Source organism: Solanum verrucosum, unplaced genomic scaffold, assembly GCF_900185275.1.
Source record: "Solanum verrucosum unplaced genomic scaffold, falcon-dt-bn FXZP01000102.1, whole genome shotgun sequence".
Classification (NCBI taxonomy): Eukaryota; Viridiplantae; Streptophyta; class Magnoliopsida; order Solanales; family Solanaceae; genus Solanum; species Solanum verrucosum.
The window spans coordinates 4,161,574-4,179,407 of record NW_026019930.1 but is presented as its reverse complement, the minus strand read 5'-3'; the positions used below and the strand labels follow the sequence as shown (position 1 = coordinate 4,179,407).

Here is a 17,834-nt window from a genome sequence, read left to right as displayed (position 1 = left end):
TTTGATAATCAAAATCAATTTGTTTTTGATAGACTAATCACTGAAAATGTAATGCTTGCATCCGAAATTATTCATGATATTGTCAAACCAAACTAGGGAGCAAAATAACAAAAAATTCATGCTAATACCATTTAGTTACGAATTAGTGGTGAATTATAAAAAAATTCATCTTGCTAGAAATTATTTAGCTTTGAATTAACCCTGAATTACTGACATATTCTATAACTAGTTTCATGTTTTTTCAGTAATGGATATTACAAAAAAGTTTAATACTATAGTTTACTCTAAAATTAAATGCGCATGACTAAGTCAACGTGAAGGATTTGACTGTCGTCAACGAAATTACATATATATATATATATATATATATATATATATATATATATATATATATCATAGCGGTAATTACCCATTTACTACAATTGAGACTTAGAGATGTACGACAAAGGATTTCCAGGATGTTGAAGGGTTCAACCCCAATTATTGCTTTCCAGGGTTGTTTGTATCTGGTTTGGAGATATATTATTTAAATATTAAAGTCGGTAAATTATTTATGTATATATAAAATTAATATCGTGTTTGATTTGTAATTTTAAAAAATTATGTAATTAATATATGTACAAGTTATGAAAGAATTTCATAGTTAATATATAGTTGATTTGCAATTTAGAAATCTACATTACTGATACATGTTTAAGTCATGAGGGCATTGGTCTATTCATTCATGTGGAATAGAAGACGGGATAACTTATAGCCACATAACTAATATCTATATTATTAATATCTCCATAATTATACTTATTTTACTAGTATATACATGCATAATTTTAATCATATACCAAATAAATATACCAGTATTACTAATATGTACATACATTACTAATATTTCTTGTTACTTCGCCATATTTAAGCAATATATGTTCTATTTTAATTTATTACTCCCTCCATCCCTATTTAGTTGTCCACTTTAGAAATGATACACAGATTAAGGCAACAATGATTAGCATAGTGAAGTTACAATTTTACCCTTATAGTACAATTTACTTCCAAAATAAATTCACTCAAGATAACTAAACAATGATGGGAAGTTCATAAGTTTATTTACTTTATTTATGACAACTTTTCACTTTAAATAAGAGTATAATAGGAAAAAATTTGTTGTCCTTTCTTGATTTGTCAAAATGGACAACTAAATAGAGACAACTAAAAGAGGAAATATGGACAACTAAATAGGGATGAAAGGAGTATTATTAAGATTAGTTTATTTTACAGTATATATTTTTTAAATTTAATCCTAAGGTTTTTTCTAAGAATAAGACATATATTATTTGATATAGATATTCATAGGACGGTTAAGTATTTACTTGAAAGCATCTCCAATATTTACTATGAAGCTTCCTCCCTTAAATGTCGGTAAAATCGTTAATCCTCTACGTGGTCCCTCAAAAGTCCTTTTAACCACCCAAAATTTACACTCTCAGTTGGTTTAGAGGATTGTCATCCACTCAGATAATTCAGAATCAATTTTCCTCAATATCATAAAAATCGACTTTGTCGCATAAGACTTATGTCTCTAGACTGATTTTTATTAACAATAAATTAGAAACCTCAATACAAATAAGTACAGGCTCTTTCACTGACCATGAAGACTTTTTTTTTTAATCGCAGATTCAATGTATAACTTAGATTGATTATATTATTGGACACAGGAATTTTTCAAAATCAATTGCACTTTAGAGTGTGTAAACACATTTTTCTTTCTTTTTCTTCAACGTTTACTCTTTACCCTATGTAGGTGTAGCAGTAGTGATGTAAATTACGAGGAAGAAATTATGCCGATTGATGATGCAACTCCCATAAACAACAAAATTTGTCAATTTCTTTTCTATGTGGGAAACTTATTAACATTTTCAACATTCTTTTCCCCATAGTTTCCACCAATTTTTGACTCATTTGAAATGTCTCTTTAAATAGACATTCATCTCATGACTTAGCATTACTCAAGACTTAATAATCTAAAGAAAACACAAGTCCATGGAGAAGATTTTTTCATTCTCAGCTCAGGCAAACAAGATGGGTGATACTGAAACACTAAATCATTTTAATTCAACTATATTAAGTTACGTGTTTTTTTGTTTAGTAATCACATTTCATGAATTTTGTTCTTCTTTTTCTTCGTTTTTTCGAGCCATTCTTTTGGTTTTTAGTACTCCGTCTAATAAGAATGCTGAAACTTCATCAAATGCGAATGTGATCAATAGTGACAAGTTATTAGACGAGGATGTTGAGTTAGTATTCGACACACTAATAAATTTTTGCAACCAAAATGGGGATAAGAATATTGATGAGGTAGAATTGGTTGAGGTTTTCGATTCATTTGAAAAAACAGAGCCTAGTTTGGAGGAAGTTAAAGAAGCATTTGATGTGTTTGATGAAAATGGAGATGGCTACATTGATGCAAAAGAATTAAAGAAAGTCATTTCCAAGATGGGGTTCTTGGAGTTATCTGTGTTGGATTGCAAGAGGATGATTGCACCATTTGATGAAAACAGAGATGGAAAAATTGATTTTGGTGAATTTGTGAAGCTCATGGAGCATATCTTTCAATGACTGCATTATTCATCTTCATGTTTATGTTTTGTAATTACTCTTTTCAATGCTAATTAATAAAACTCCTTGCCAAATTTCAAGAAATATGATTGTAGTAGTACTATATAAATGAATGTGACATACAATTTTAGTTGCTCTGTACAGTAGAGTTCCATTGTTTACAATAAATCTCTCTGTTTTTTTTTTCTTCATAAAAAAAAATTACGAACTCATGATTACATTCTAGTTGGAAAATGTTTGGATAATGGTATTGTGCCATGGGTCTGAAATGTGCTGCAATAAGTTGTCAAATGGTCCCTTTCCTGTCACATTGTGTTGCACTATAAATCCCAAAAATGCTAACATTGCCAATCTCCCTGCAAATCCAACATCATACGAAAGAATTTAACTTATATACATTGATAATAATACTATATGGACTTGATGATTGTGTTAATTAGTGACTTACCATTAGCAATTTCCTTTTCCTTGGCCTCCAATGTGGGTGCAAAGTTGAGTGGATTGAAAATGCCACCTGGATAACCAACTTCATTAGGAGGCAAACTGTAGCTCTTGAAAATAGGATCTTGGTTCACACTTCCAGGGTTCTTAATGTCTTGCCAACGTCGAATTTCAACATAGTGGAACAAGATGAACTCGATCACAAACAATGTTGACGAAGATGCAAAGTAGTCAGATTTTCCAGCATCGTACCATTTTGGTACGTTAAGAAGACCAATGCTAGTGAAAACCTCAGGCAGTAACATCCCTGCAACACCCAACATAGCCCATCGACCGTTCACTAGCTCAGCCTGAACGAACCATCTCAAGTTCTCTGGATCCTCCGCGAGTCCCAACGGATCAAAACCATTGTCACCAGCAAGACTACAACAATTATATTAGAAGTTGTTTAGTAGGCATGCAGTATGAAGCAAAGACAAATGACCATTTGTATCATTTTTTCGAAATATAAATTCCGTTGTGAAATGTACATACATACCTTCCATTAAGGTAAGTAGGAGAGGTTAAGCCTGGAAGCCATTCACCTTTCTTTGCTTCAATTTTGAATGAATTGTAAGACAAAGTTGATGATTTAAAAGACACATCTCTGTTTAGTTTACCGGATGATCCACTGAGGAACCTTGTCTTAGTGGCGGATGGACGGAAGACCGCGGCGGAGGCTTGCGTCGTTACGGTGGCCATTTTAGAGTTATGATCAATATAATTGATGTTTACTTAGGTGAGAGCTAGAATAATTTGTGTATGCAAAAAATGTGCTTCTATTTGAATGGGAATTGGACGACTGGGATTGGGTTGTGAATTTGAGAGTAGCCAATGAGAAGAAATGTGTGTGTTATCCTTATCCAAAGAATCTATTTCTTTGTTGGTGTTGTTTTAGAAGAAATTAGGAGGGGACCCAAATATTTGCCATTTAAGTAAAAGAGAAACAACAATAATAAGGGGAATTAATTGGGAAATCTGTTGTTGTCGAATAAGAATTTGACATTTGGTTAATTATAAGTCTTTCGCAAGAGAACATGTCTCACGTGGAGATTTCAGGCGATAAGAAATCTAGTGAGTTACCTTATGGTCATCCCAAGTCCTAACACATACGCCAAGGAAATAAAAAGAGACGCTCTGTTTGGGAGTTGACACAAATTTAGGTTTCGTTTTGACCATTTGAGATGAAATCGTGATTTATAATTATGATATGAAATTATATGAGTTAAAGTTGATGTTCTATTTGGATATGCAATTTGGACTTCTAAGTTATATTATTTATTTTATAAACATAAAAATCTCGTAAGTTGTGAAACCTATTAAAAGTGCTTTTATGTATAATTTTATAAATAAGCAAGAGTTCATGATAAAAGTATAATACACTATCAGACGGAGTCGCCTTTGGTAGAGAGTGATTTAACCGTCAATGTAGGACTTTCTGGCGCGAATCCGAATTTAGTCCGGTTACAATGTGGATACCGGACACTGGATGAGAAATAAAAAAAAAAGACAAACCTATTCTAAGAAAAATACAATATTTATTGACCAAATTTTAGTTCAATAAAAATGTACAACTGAACATGAGTTGTAGTGAACTATTTTTTTTATAAAATTGAACATGGTCAATATCATTAGTCAGTATATCATTATGTTCATATTCTGTGAATATTTCATCACTTCTTTGTTATTCTAGCAAAAAAATAATGTAGATGTAAAATGGTGGGTTTATTTGTATATATATAAAGTATAAACTTGTGGGTCAATTTGTATATATATAAAAAGTGAAATCGTGATATTAAATTCTCAAATCAAGCTTTTTGGAGAATTTGAGATTTCATCTCATGAAATGAAATCGCATGTCCAAATGCTTCATCAATCATGAGATGAAATCACATGTAACGCCTACTTGACAAAAAGTAATATCATGGGTGTGTTTGGTGTAACATCCGGTAATTTGAAATATCTATGAAGAGGCTTAAAAATCGGAAATAGTCATTTTTGGAAGGAATTCAAAAAAATCTGGAAAATTTGGCAAAGTGTGGAAATCAGTGAGTTTTTGGCCAACTTTGAGCAGTCTGAGCTAGGAGTATTTCTAGTTATGGTTGCGAAGCTTGTGGAATGATCTTTCCAACGCCACCGAGTTTGTATGAGCGAGTTATGGCCATTGAAAGTTGGGCATTTGGCAGGGAATTCGTCCGAAAATTTTAAGGGCATTTTGGTCTTTTCCCTAGCCATTTCTTTTGGGATTATATTGTTGTGTTAGGCTGATATTTGGATCATTTTGTCCCATTTTAAAAGAGAAAGTGTTAGGGTTCTTGAGTGAAGAAGAGGAGAAGAAGAAGAAAAGAAACAGGAGATCAACAAGTTTCCGTCAAAGATCGTTGTGGATATCGTCGAAGGTGATCCCTATCTAGGTATGTGAGTTCTTAGTGTGGATTGATCCTTTCCCCCCACACACCAAACTCATTTTATTATTTTGAGAAAAGATTGGATATGTTGTTGAAGTTGTTGGATTGTGTTGTTGATGTTGTGGTTGTGTTGGTTGAAGTTTGTGGTTGTGTTGTTGAAGTTTCTTGTTGGTTTGGTGCATGTTCCCGGATGGAATTATGAGTTGAATCTAGTGTATATTGAGGGTTTTTAATGATTCTAAGTGATTGGGGAAGAAACCATTCGATTTTAGGCGAAATAGGGTGATAAAACGAGAAAATGAACTTGCTGAAATTTCTGGGTTGGGGGCCTGGCGCGATGCGCCTGCCAGAGCGCCCCAAACTCACCTCTGAAGTTTTAGGGCTGGCGCTCCGCGCCTTGCAGAGCCCCAAGGACGCCAAGACTTCTCTTTTATCCCCCACTTTCTTATGCATGTTCCTAGGTATTGTACCTATGTTTCCTAGTTGTTTCCGACACTCCAAGGTACTTCTAAAAGTCAAAAACTCATCCGTAACATGTGATCAAACACCTTGAATCCAAAATTTCAATCCAAGGAGAGTTAGTTAGAAGTCAAGTGAAGTTAGAAGTTAAGCTTAGAAGTTAAGCAAGTTTTAAAGTTATTCAAGAGTCTTTATTAAACGTTTTAACTTCATTTTTTAGACTCAAGTTTCAAGTCAAGCAAAGAGCTTAGAGTTTCAAGCTAAGTAAAGAGTCTCAAGACTCAAGTTAAGTCAAGAATGTAAGTTGAGTTCATTTCTCAAAAGCTATTAGGGAACCATGTATTCCCAAAGAAGTTTCTAAATGTTTTTACATTTGAGTAAGAAAGGGACTATGATTTTCAAAAGAGCCTTTGGGCTAGCTTTAAGAAAAAGGAACATCGTTTCCAAGTGAGCCTTTGGGCTAGATTTTGAGTAATTATCTCAACTAAAGAAGGATGTGTTTAAAACACTTATGAGCTAAAGTATTTTTGGGAGTAGTATCGAGCACCGAATTGGGGACGCGAGTTCATATTAACTCAACTCTCCATAAGAACCATGTAGCCAACATGGGAGTTAATAGGTCATACTTTTTAGATGAATCCGTAAAGTTAAGCTAGTGGATCCACTTAGTAAAGTTAGCTTCCTATATCATGGCAAGGTATATGATGGTCATCGGGCAACGTGAGGTAAAATGTTGTATCACTACTCAGATTCATAGTGGTGGTTTGTCGGTTAGAAAAACTCCCACAGTAGAAATTGCATGGTTCCTCGAGGAGTTCTGCTTAGTGTGGATGGGGGTATGAGACTTCATTCATGCATTGCACAAGTAGACTTTGAGAGGAAGCATGGTATTTTCATGATATTATAAATATGATTTTTACGTCATGTTTTAAGAGTTTACAAGCTTTATATATTGCATGTGTCTTATTGTTTTATATATTGAGTTCAGTTATTCATGAGTTGAACAGAGCTAAGGTAAGTGTTCTCTTGTACTCCTTTCAAGCTTAAGTCGTGGTTTAGCTTTCCAGCTCGCATACTCGTACATTCAATGTACTGATGCCAGTTGGCCTGCATCTTATGACGATGCAGACACAGGTACTCAGGGTCAGCATCCTGCACGCCGTTGATCCAGCGGAGCACTCCAAAGTCAGTGGTGAGCCTCATTGCTTTTTGGAGGACTCAATTATTTTGTGTTCCTAGTTTTGTTTTGTTAGGATGTTGCGGGGTCTGTCCCAACATCCATCTCAGTATTTGTAGAGGCTTCATAGACAGTCAATCAGTTAGTATTGCGTCTCTCGTCTATGTATATATGTAAATATTCTATTTTGAGACTTGAGTTGCCCTTTTGGGCCAGATTTTTATCAGTTAAATTGTTTTATGTCCTTGCACGACATTGAGTTATTCTGGTGAGTTAGGTTTTCGCTGAGTTAAGAAAGTCAGGCCAAGGGTTTGCTTGGGGCCAGCAATGGTCTCCGAGTGCCGGTCCCGCCCAGGGTGTAGGCTCGGGGAGTGACATTTGGTATGTAGAAAAATGGAGTTGGAGACGCTGGGTGGGTGTATAATGAACTTTAGATTTACTTATGTAATTTGTTTTTCTTACTTTAATTGAGGAAGTTATTTTTTCCTCATTTTAAAGGCGATTGTTTTTCTAGAGAAAATATTTTTGACCAATTAAAACATGAAAAAATTAAAAAATATTTCCCATCCGTACCAAACAAATTAATCATATTAAACTTAATTCCGATCTTGAGTTTAAAAGTTTACTTACAAATGAACTAAACTATTCATGCTGGAGCTCTTAAGTAGAAGCCAAATCAAATACTACAAGATATCAATCTAGATTATGGTGTAGTGGTGGGATTACTTCACCCTTAATCAAAAGTCTCAGAGTCAAACCCTAGATACAGAGAAAACTTAATTGGGAGAGCTACCTCCAAATGAACTTAGTCGTGACTCTAATATAGGCTCCGAATACCAAATAGGAAACCAAAAAACAATAAAATACTAGAGAGGTAATTTGGTTATTTTTTGATAAATAAAGCAGGAAAAGTAGAAGCCAAACAGTTGCAGGGGTAACTTAGTAAAATTATTCTGAAGTAAACCCTAGTTCCGAAACCTCCTGAGTCTGTAGTGGCACCTATAAAATCCCAAAATGGCAGCATTCTCACATTAAGAACCCTAGCCACCACCATTCTAAATCTTTCTGCTCACATTTTCCAGGATCAACTTCTCATTTGCTTCTTTTTCATGATTCAGTTGTTATCTTTATATTGTCTTTGTATTTTTGTTGTTGTGATTCTTAGTTTTTGTGTTTTCTTATGCCCCTTAGATTGTGGTAAATTTTGTTTCTTGGCTGCATCTATCAGCTCAAATCTGCGCGCCTCTGTCTATGATGGCATTAAATATACTTTGAGTATTCACTATGAAACAACTTTTAATCTGAGGCTTGAGGCTTTATCAATTCCTTATGTTTTCGTAAATTTTTGCAATCCTTATTTTAGGGTTTGCTTCATTAATTAATGGGTCTGATATCCTTTTGCCAAAGGAAGAAGCTTTATATAATACGTAGAATTTCGAAATGTTACTCCTTTTGTTGATTTCCTTTTTGAAATTCATTATGCCTCTGCTTTTCCAGTACTTAAGAGTCTTAGTTATTATTATTATGTATGTATTCCACGGGGCAGTTGTCAAGATTATAATGTTGTAAAAGCTTAGTTTGAATCTTATTTAATTTGCTAATTCAATGCTTACAGTGATGTTGCATTCTTGGTTGGTGGTTTATAAAGAATTTGATATGAGGATACACTTGTTTATCTTAAATATAAACTTGTGATAATCTCGAACTATTTTCAGTTTTTTCCCTCTTTTTTGGGTTAAAGTCTTCATTTCATTTGGTCCTTGCAATGATGATAGAACAGACAGGGACATCAGCACCCTCTGGGGATGATGATTTGTCGATGGGAATCTCTCTGATGCTTGAGACTCGTCTTATTTTCAACTGTGTAACCATTGCTGTAGTTATTCATTTTCACATTAACTGTTCCATAGCCCATAATTGGTGATTAGTTTATTGCTTGAACAACTTCTCCTATAACGCTGTGCTTTTAGTTGCATTTTTGGTTTAGAAAGAGCTTCCCAGTCATATATTTGTGAGATTTGCACACCAATCACATTGCATATCTAGTTAGAACTTTGGCACATTGATAGTGTTGTATTTGTTACACACACAGTGGTAGCTACTAGCTAGTGATTGTTGCTATCAATCATCTTAGCAAGTTAAGCATTGGGATTTTTTTGACTTTTCTCTTATGCTGCTCCTTTGGCTTTGTTATTTTAAAATCGTAACTTTGTGGTTCATATTACTAGAATTAAGAAATAAGAAAGATGATAGTGTGTGAGCACTACTTCTCTAAGGCCACCAGTTAATACTCATACCTCTCTACTATTTGTATTTGGTTCTTGCAATGATGATAGAATAGACAGGGACATCAGCACCCTCTTGGGGATGATGATTTGTCGATGGGAATCTCTCTGATGCTTGAGACTTGTGTGATATTTTCAACTGTGTACACTACCATTGCTGTAGTTCCTGTTGTGTATTTCTGGTCCTGTCATTCATTTTCACATCAGCTGTTATGTGTTCCCTGGTGAATTTATTGCTTGAATAACCTCTCTTATAAAATCTCTGCTTTTAGTTGCATTTTTGGTTAAGAAAGAGTTGTTGGCTTTGCACACCGATCACATTGTATTTGTTACATACGAAGTGATAGCTAGTGATTGGCATTATCAACCTTCTCAGCAAGTTATAAGCACTTGAATTTATTTGACTTTTCTCTGATGCTGCTTCTTTGGCTTTGTTATTTTGAAATTGTATCATATCATCATAACTCAAAATGAAAATCCTCTAAGGTCACCAGTTAATACACATACAATTTTGTTCTGTTTTTCTTTGATTTTTCAGAGGTTGCAGTAAGCACAATTGATCCTTCATCTTTAGTTAATCATGCAAGTGCTTTTCTTCACATTGTCTTAAAAGTGCCAGTGATGTGTCTGTACGTATTATCTTGATATGTAAAGATGATGATGTTACGTAATTGTCACTACCTCTGAGGCACAATTTTTATTTTTTTTTGACATTTCAGTTTGATCTGTTACTCTCTTGTGTGGGATTTTTTTACCTCCTCCATTATCATCTTTTTGCAGCTATTTGTACCTTTTTTTGGTATAAGCCTGATGATTGTCAATTAAGAACGGAGATTCGAATGTTGCTATCTGTTGAAGCCTTCTTATAAGTTGGGCTCCAGTGGCGTCACATGTGATAAACTTTCTTACATATGATGAAGGCTTGTTTTTACCAAAAATGATCAGATACATTGGTGGATTTTCTTCTTGCAGATGGACTGCTGGATCATAATTGATGAACTGTTAAACTACCATGATAATCATCTAGTCATCGTTAGTCTTGATGCATTCTTTTAGTATGTTGCAGCAAATTTATTAGGATTAGTGATGGATCACTCTAAAAATTGGGTGACTATTTATGGTCCTCTAGTTACTCAAAGACGTGTTTTCCACAGTTCCTTCAATGCCGGGATTTTCATCATTTTGATTATACATGTTGTCCAAGTTGGAAAATTTTGAATAAGTGATAATGTAAATATATTTTTTCAGTTTGTTTGAGACTGAGTTGTAATCGATGGATTGTTTAATTATTTATCAAAAAGCTTCACGTCTTGTAGTATTGCTATTGTACATTATTATCTACAACAATATACTTGGCCTAATCGTACAAGTAAGGTTAGGAAACTGTAATATGTATGTAGATCTTATCTCTGCCGTTGCAGTGTAGAGAAGTGGTTTGATAGATTCTCGGCCTTATAAGTTAGTCCCACCATTTTTCCTGATTTCACTTCCTAAAAGTGGTTAAAGAATCTACTCCTGAATACTGGAGGAATCAAATGATGATTTTTTTGATATTTGTCCAATTGAGGCTAAAGTTAAAAGCTCAGATTCCTCAAGACCTTTTGCTGGACTGAAGCTACACCCTTCATCCCCATACCTTGCTACTGCATCTTTAAATTTCTTTATCTGCACAAGTACAAGTTCTACAATGAGAAGATACACTTTTCTTTAGCAGTAATGTGACAAATCAAAGATTTTTTTAGAAAAACTTACTGTTGCATTAGTACAGCTGAAGCTACTAACTTTGCCTTGTGCACCCTTGTAGAATCTGAAGAAGGGCAAGACAGGTATATGAAGAACATTACACATGCTTTTCAGTTCTTCATAGTTTACTTTTAGAAATATGGCATTGGGATTTGATTCAGCTAGCTCACACATCTGCAAACATTATGTAACAATAGTGATTTTATTAACAGCAGCATGATTAAAAGGCAGGTGTCAGAATTTGCATTCAGAATTGCTGTGGTGTCTGGTTCATCTTGGCACGCCTCAACTAATTTTATAGGTATCTTAGATTTACCTCCTTCCAACAAAAAATATTAGGTAACTCTATCAACCAAGACTTGGACAGCTGCAAAAAAAAAATGAAATTCTTGAACATTTTGGTACCATACCTTAGGATGTAAAGTCTTGCAACCTCCACAGCCAGGAGAGTAGAAGTCAATTATGACTAATCTATCACCAGCCTTTAACAATGAATCAACAAGTTGTTGTGCTGAGTTGATCTCTACCACGTTGGATTTAAGTGTCTTCTCCCACCATCCCTGACCACTGCCAACACAAATTTCTACTTGTGCCTAAAACATTAGACAAAACACTTACTGATCCTTAATCTCAGAACTCAAAAAAGGAGGAAAAATACAAGAATGAAACATAAAAAGCACCTGTCTATGGTCTGATACATCCAAGGATTTGGCTAGAAATTCTCTAGATGTTAAATCTTTAAGTTGCAAATTTCCATTTGAATAACAATGATGAGCAGACCCTTTGGCTCTGGAATTGAAACAGGGGACAGAAACAGAGAAACCAGTATTCAAAGAACTTGTCATTGACACTAAAAAAATAGTTGCCAGACTATAGTATCTAACAGTTAATTACCTTAACTTGGGGATAAAGAATCAACTTTTTTCCAATAGAAGAAGAAAGATTTAGGGGCACGCAACAACAGATTGGTGTTTTCTTCCGTAAATTAATAGAAGAAGAAACAATCACACATTTTCAATACTAAAAAAGGGAAAAAATTGAGGCTCTTTTTGACCAGGAAAGAAGGAAGTCCAATGAAAATTGTGCTTCTCTTCCTTTAAAAAGTTGAGGAATAATCAAGTTAAGGATTCAACTTATTAGATTTAAACTTAATTGAAATTGAAACTATTTTTTTTAAAACATTTACAGGTAATTTTTTATTAAAGATTTATAATCTTGAAAATAAAATAAGTTATTTATTATAGGTGAAAAATGATTTGATGGTGTGAAGTTTTCTTACACCGATAAACTCTTAAAATTAGTAACTTTACTCTCGTGAAACAACAGTATAAATTTTTAAGTGAATACAAGCTTTATCCATTAAAATTTTATTCAATGTTAATATATTTTAACAAAAAAGTTAGGATGAGTATGTGGTAGCCCATAAACAATGGGCGGACCTATGCGGGTGTCAGGGATTCACCTAAATCTCCTCGATAAAAAATTACATTGTATATGCATAAGGTAAATTTTCAATATTTTTCTGTATATACTAATTTTGAACCACCTCAATCAAAAAAGAGATATAGCTCAGTGGTTTTAGACTGTGCAACTTGGGCCGCGAATGCTATCCCTGATTTGCAGGTTTGATTCTATTGGATGCGCAAGCTATCTAATTTTTTTTAAAAAAATTAATTCTTTGGAGTTTGTACTTTACACTCTAGTTCACACATTTATATTTTTATTTTCCGAACCCCCTAATTAAAAATTCTGAATCCGTCACTACGATAAGAGATTATGAATAAGTCCCTCTACCAACGCCTTCTTAGTCAAGCTCGTGACATCATACTTTTCTTATGCGATTTTCATCTCCTATATAATTTGCAAGCTATTAGATATGTAGGAGCAAACTTACCCAATGTACCCAAAAATAATAGCTATTGCGGATATTATTTTTTTTTAAAAAAGGACTGATTTTGGATGATGATTAATAACAGAGTGTGGGCAATGATTATAGGCTTGTTTGTTTATATATAGAAGGTGGTTGCGTGTAATTGAGTTGGCATTTTTTGTATTTTGTCTAAGTTTTAGATGATTGAAACAAATGATGAGATGCAAAGAATACAAATAATGAGAATGCCAATGAGTGTTATATTATTATGAGTTTTAGGCATATTTGGCAGTTAGTCAATGTAGTTTCACTGCGTAGTAGACTTTGTCTCTTTTATTATTTGGATAAGAATTCCAGCAACTCTTTACTATTTTCATCGAAGCAAACAGCTTCATGCATGTTTCTTATTTTCATTCAACTCAATAAAGATGACACTTTTTATTACTTTACAAAGTATATATACTACTATTAATATCTTTAATTTGGGATATGGGAAAAACATGGCAACATAAAGGGTCCACTTCCGGTATGCAGATTTGATTTTGTAACCTTTTACAATTTTATCTCTTTAACAAGATAGATTATTATTTATACTCATAAGAAATTTTAAAAACTTTTTTTATATTCAATTTATAAGTGGTCATAAGAGATCATTTTTTCAACTCAGGAAAAAGTATGTTTGTTTTTTTTTCTTGTAATATCAGAGGTAGAGTTATGGTGAATATTTGGATTTATATCTTAATCTTTTTTGAAGGGTAAGGGTCTGTTATCTAAAATCTTCTATTAGTGAAATATCTTCAATTATTAGCCCATGGTTTTGTTCCTTTTGGAGCACTTTTTTTGTTTGCCCATGGTCTGGAACACTGAACAGTTAATGCTGGTTATTACTACTTAAAAAATATACGACAAAAGAATAGCATCTGGCCCATTAGCTCAGTTGGTTAGAGCGTCGTGCTAATAACGCGAAGGTCGCAGGTTCGAGACCTGCATGGGCCAATTTTTATCATGTTAGCAGCAAATATCGTTTTTCTGTGGAAAGTCTACTTTTTTGGGTGAAAATAAAATATTTTTCTTTAAAAAAGGACACAAATATAAAAGATAACTTACAACAATCCAAAAGTAATTAATCACGCATGATTTTGTATTTTTGTTGATGAACTTTTCTTTCAAAAATTGTACTCACACCATTTCAATGTACGCAATACTATTTTCATACTCCCTCCGTCTCAATTTATGTGACATTTTTCAAATTTTGAGATTCAAACAAATCTATTTTACCATAAATTTATCATATGTCTTTTAATTTTTTTGAATTGCCAATTGTTGTGCCTTATAGTATTTTTACGTAGTTTACAAATGTATAAATTTCATTTCAAAATTTTTGAAGATTCCACGCGCAAATTTTTGGTCAAACTTAAACTGTTTGACTCTCGAAAAACGATAAGTCTCACGTAAATTGGAATAGAATTGGGATAGAATGAGTATTACTTATTAGTATATATGTTCCTAAAAGAGAGATATATTTATAAACATCCCACTATAAATTTTACTCTCAATGTGATTTTTTATAACAAGACAAATATAATTATATTTAAAAGATCACATGCTTAAAAAGTTTTATGCCTAAAATTTATATGTATGGCAGATTTAAATCATTTTATCTTCTTACAATTTAAACTATATGACATGTTTAATTAACATAAGCTATCTTAGGTAAATTGCTATGATGAAATATATTTGTATATAATTACATATAAAATTTTACTCTTACTCTAGTATCTGTTTGTTGGTGGAAACTGACAACTATCTCCTGAAACTAGTCGAGGTACGCAAAAGCTGATCCGAACATCACGATCATAAAAAAATATTTGTATAGGTATCCTACACTACAATTTTTTTTTATGACTAGGTCTTATCTAATTCTTATTCTTTCCTCTTGAATATCCTACCGACGTTATCTTACTTGCCCACTTCAAGTGTTACCAACATAGATCCTTGTAGCTTGACTCTCTTTTAAGCTACACAATGATTAAGTAGGGAGTTCCTTTTAGGCCATAACAAACACTCGGTACAACATATAACACGTTCTCATTCTTAACCAAATATATTCAATTTATAGTATATGAATAATTAATAAAATTTTAAATATTATTAAATTATATTGAAGAATCTAATCAAGCACTTAGTAGGATCATTGAATATTGTTTGACTACTCAGAAAATGCAATCACATGTATATAAACACGAACTACATCATGTAAAGCTACAATCTAAAATCGTACATGTTACAGCTGTTCGTTCCAACATTTTTTTGAAAATAAACCTTTCAAGAATCTTCCCACAAACTTTATGAAATTGGAGAAGGAACAGAAGAAGTGTCTGCTCTTTTGGAATTGTAGAAAATGGAAAGATTTTCAAAGAAGTTAGATAGACTAATAGTGGCGAGACCACATGCTTCAATTTCATGAGCTCTACCCTGCCCGCATTTCCTTGTGTTTTAAAGAGGGAAAAACAATCTCTCTACCTGCTGTCAACAGTCTTTCTTCGGAATTATTTGAATGGGTTCTTTTTCGGATTTCTCCTGTGAGAACTTTTTTTATAATGAAGGGACACAACTATTCAAATAATTGTCTCTTCCGAAGGGACACAATTATTCAAATGGTTGTGTCTCTTCCCTTATATATATATATATATATATATATATATATATATATTTCTCTTCACATGGATCCGGGTTAACCCATATGGGTGACGTGATCCAATTTCCTTTCATTTCTACTTATTAGAAGAGTGGGTAAGCTCCTCAGTATCAACATTCAACATGTATGCTTGATGTCTTAAATTATTTTTGAGGGTATTTAAGTCTTCTTATAATCTATTTGTTAGTTTTGTATAACTTAACATGAGTGTGTCCTACTTTTTACTCTATTTTATTATCTTCTTTTTTATTACTTAAAGTGTTCCATGCAAAATATTAAATATAACAAACTTTATTACCTTTTTAACACTCTTAAAAAGAAATTATATAAAATATTTAGTTGAATCTTATCACTTTATCTATGCTACATAAATTCTAGTTCAAAACGAGTGAATTGTTCAAAGTTCAAAATAAATGTTTGAATTTTTCTTTTTCATTTTTTGACCTTCATTTACATTTTTAGGTAATAAGTTCAAGATAGTTAATTGCTCATATTCATACTTTTACTTTGAATTATTTATATTTTCAAAAATTGTATAACAATAACTAAAAGGGTAAAACTGAAAAATGACGTTCAATTTATGTCCTAAACATTTTTTAAAATAGATATTCATTACCTCACAAATTCATTTAATATAGAGTAAAGAGAGTAACATCTATCGGCCCGTGCTTGCACGGGAACCTTGTGTCTAGTCATATACTATCAAAATATAATTAATATGTTCTGGAATCATTAATGGTTAAATCCATGCTGCATCAAGTTCAAATTCTTGAATTTTCCTCTCTGTCTTTTGAGGTATCAATTATAAGGAGTAAATCCATCATATTGGTGCATTGTCACGACCCAGACTGTCGTGATTGGCACCCACACTAACCCTCCGGTGGGAGAATCACTACTACAACCCAAACCAAGCAACTAAACCAAAAACTAAAGTATTTAAGTCACGGAAGCAAGTTAAATAGCTAAAGACTGAAGTTCCCATAAACTTCCAAAGATCTAACAACTAAACAATGCGGAAAATACACCTAAAACCTAAAAGTCAATGTACCAAAACATCTAAAGTTCAACAAGTCTAAACAAGAAGGGTTACAACCCCAAACTAATGAACTAATAACTAGCTAGAAAATCTACGTCCGAATTGTGGACGTAGACAGAAAGAGAACTCATGGCAACCTGGAAGAACTGGCTCACCTTTGAATTCGAACGACGACCACTGATCTTCTAATCCAGGTCTGTCAATAGCCGCTTGAAGATGCCTTGTACTCAACAAAGAAAGAGCAAGTGCAATATCAGTACACAACCACAATGTACTGGTAGGATCACACGACTATCCCACTAAGTGCAACATACATAAGCCAAAACAACAATATAATCACATGCATATATCGAACATATACAAGATTATCAACATTTACGAACAAGATACAATTTTACATTTCTCAAGATACACAATTATATCAAATCACTGGTTCTCTCATGGAACCCAAACTCAAACAGTTAGCATACCGGAACATGGTACCCAATCCAATGATTATGCCAGAACATGGCAACCGATCCCATAATTATGTCGGAACGTGGCAATCGATCCAAGTTAGTGTGTCGGAACGCAACACTCGATCCATTCAACAAGCCACAATCACAATCACAAAGTACATTCTCATAATCATACAATCAAGTCATGATTCATAACATTCATCATTCATATATCCTCATTTACAATTAATGTGATTAATAATGCAACATTCGCATACATACATGTATCATAATTAAGCAAGAACGAACATACATCACACAATCATAGAATTACAACCATCACCTACCTCGAAACAAGCTTGAAACACTAAGAAACTTGATCCTTCCCTTTCCGGATTCGTTCCGCTTGTTCTTGGTCTACAAACAATCAATATAATACGGAAATCAATAAACAATCACTAATTACCAGAATTACTAACAATCCTAAATCATACCCATTCCCAATCTCCCAATTTAGGGTTTTTTCCCACCATAATTATCAGATCAAAACTTTCTCCCATCGATAATTACCCATTAAATTATGTTCTACGGATTGAAAAATGGATTCGAGCAGTTAAAATCTTACCTTTAG

At 33.2% G+C, this 17,834-nt stretch overlaps 3 protein-coding genes and 4 non-coding genes across 7 annotated transcripts; 5 read left to right on the top strand and 2 right to left on the bottom strand.

Annotated features, from left to right (window-relative positions):
• Nucleotides 1-2,025: 2,025 nt before the first annotated feature.
• On the top strand, nucleotides 2,026-2,610 carry LOC125830318 (probable calcium-binding protein CML45). The gene has a single exon (XM_049509519.1). The coding sequence runs from the start codon at nucleotides 2,035-2,037 to the stop codon at nucleotides 2,608-2,610; it is 576 nt and encodes a 191-aa protein (XP_049365476.1). The 5' UTR covers nucleotides 2,026-2,034.
• Nucleotides 2,611-2,684: 74 nt separating this feature from the next.
• LOC125830274 (chlorophyll a-b binding protein 4, chloroplastic) lies at nucleotides 2,685-3,821 on the bottom strand. The gene is made up of 3 exons (XM_049509491.1): nucleotides 3,590-3,821; nucleotides 3,059-3,474; nucleotides 2,685-2,966 (listed from the first exon to the last, which is right to left on the bottom strand). The coding sequence occupies exons 1-3, from the start codon at nucleotides 3,790-3,792 to the stop codon at nucleotides 2,833-2,835; spliced, it is 753 nt and encodes a 250-aa protein (XP_049365448.1). The 5' UTR covers nucleotides 3,793-3,821; the 3' UTR covers nucleotides 2,685-2,832.
• A 4,555-nt stretch (nucleotides 3,822-8,376) lies between these two features.
• LOC125832849 (small nucleolar RNA Z267) lies at nucleotides 8,377-8,444 on the top strand. Its single transcript, XR_007443267.1, has one exon. It is a non-coding gene; the product is annotated as a small nucleolar RNA Z267 (small nucleolar RNA).
• A 449-nt stretch (nucleotides 8,445-8,893) lies between these two features.
• LOC125832859 (small nucleolar RNA R44/J54/Z268 family) lies at nucleotides 8,894-8,975 on the top strand. The gene has a single exon (XR_007443270.1). It is a non-coding gene; the product is annotated as a small nucleolar RNA R44/J54/Z268 family (small nucleolar RNA).
• Nucleotides 8,976-9,454: 479 nt separating this feature from the next.
• On the top strand, nucleotides 9,455-9,537 carry LOC125832854 (small nucleolar RNA R44/J54/Z268 family). Its single transcript, XR_007443269.1, has one exon. It is a non-coding gene; the product is annotated as a small nucleolar RNA R44/J54/Z268 family (small nucleolar RNA).
• A 1,391-nt stretch (nucleotides 9,538-10,928) lies between these two features.
• On the bottom strand, nucleotides 10,929-12,080 carry LOC125832086 (thioredoxin-like 1-1, chloroplastic). Its single transcript, XM_049511227.1, has 4 exons — nucleotides 11,843-12,080; nucleotides 11,573-11,755; nucleotides 11,172-11,336; nucleotides 10,929-11,084 (listed from the first exon to the last, which is right to left on the bottom strand). The coding sequence occupies exons 1-4, from the start codon at nucleotides 12,005-12,007 to the stop codon at nucleotides 10,929-10,931; spliced, it is 669 nt and encodes a 222-aa protein (XP_049367184.1). The 5' UTR covers nucleotides 12,008-12,080.
• Nucleotides 12,081-13,954: 1,874 nt separating this feature from the next.
• TRNAI-AAU (transfer RNA isoleucine (anticodon AAU)) lies at nucleotides 13,955-14,028 on the top strand. Its single transcript has one exon. It is a non-coding gene; the product is annotated as a tRNA-Ile (tRNA).
• Nucleotides 14,029-17,834: the final 3,806 nt, after the last annotated feature.

Bases quoted from the DNA above. Each gene is read 5' to 3' on its own strand.
- LOC125830318 (XM_049509519.1), top strand. From the start codon at position 2,035: ATGGAGAAGATTTTTTCATTCTCAGCTCAGGCAAACAAGATGGGTGAT.
- LOC125830274 (XM_049509491.1), bottom strand. From the start codon at position 3,792: ATGGCCACCGTAACGACGCAAGCCTCCGCCGCGGTCTTCCGTCCATCC. The intron at 3,475-3,589 runs GTATGTATGTAC...TAATTGTTGTAG, and splicing joins CCTACTTACCTTAATGGAAG to TCTTGCTGGTGACAATGGTT. The intron at 2,967-3,058 runs GTAAGTCACTAA...TTGGATTTGCAG, and splicing joins GGAAAAGGAAATTGCTAATG to GGAGATTGGCAATGTTAGCA.
- LOC125832086 (XM_049511227.1), bottom strand. From the start codon at position 12,007: ATGACAAGTTCTTTGAATACTGGTTTCTCTGTTTCTGTCCCCTGTTTC. The intron at 11,756-11,842 runs GTGCTTTTTATG...CTAATGTTTTAG, and splicing joins ATGTATCAGACCATAGACAG to GCACAAGTAGAAATTTGTGT. The intron at 11,337-11,572 runs GTATGGTACCAA...TAATGTTTGCAG, and splicing joins GCAAGACTTTACATCCTAAG to ATGTGTGAGCTAGCTGAATC.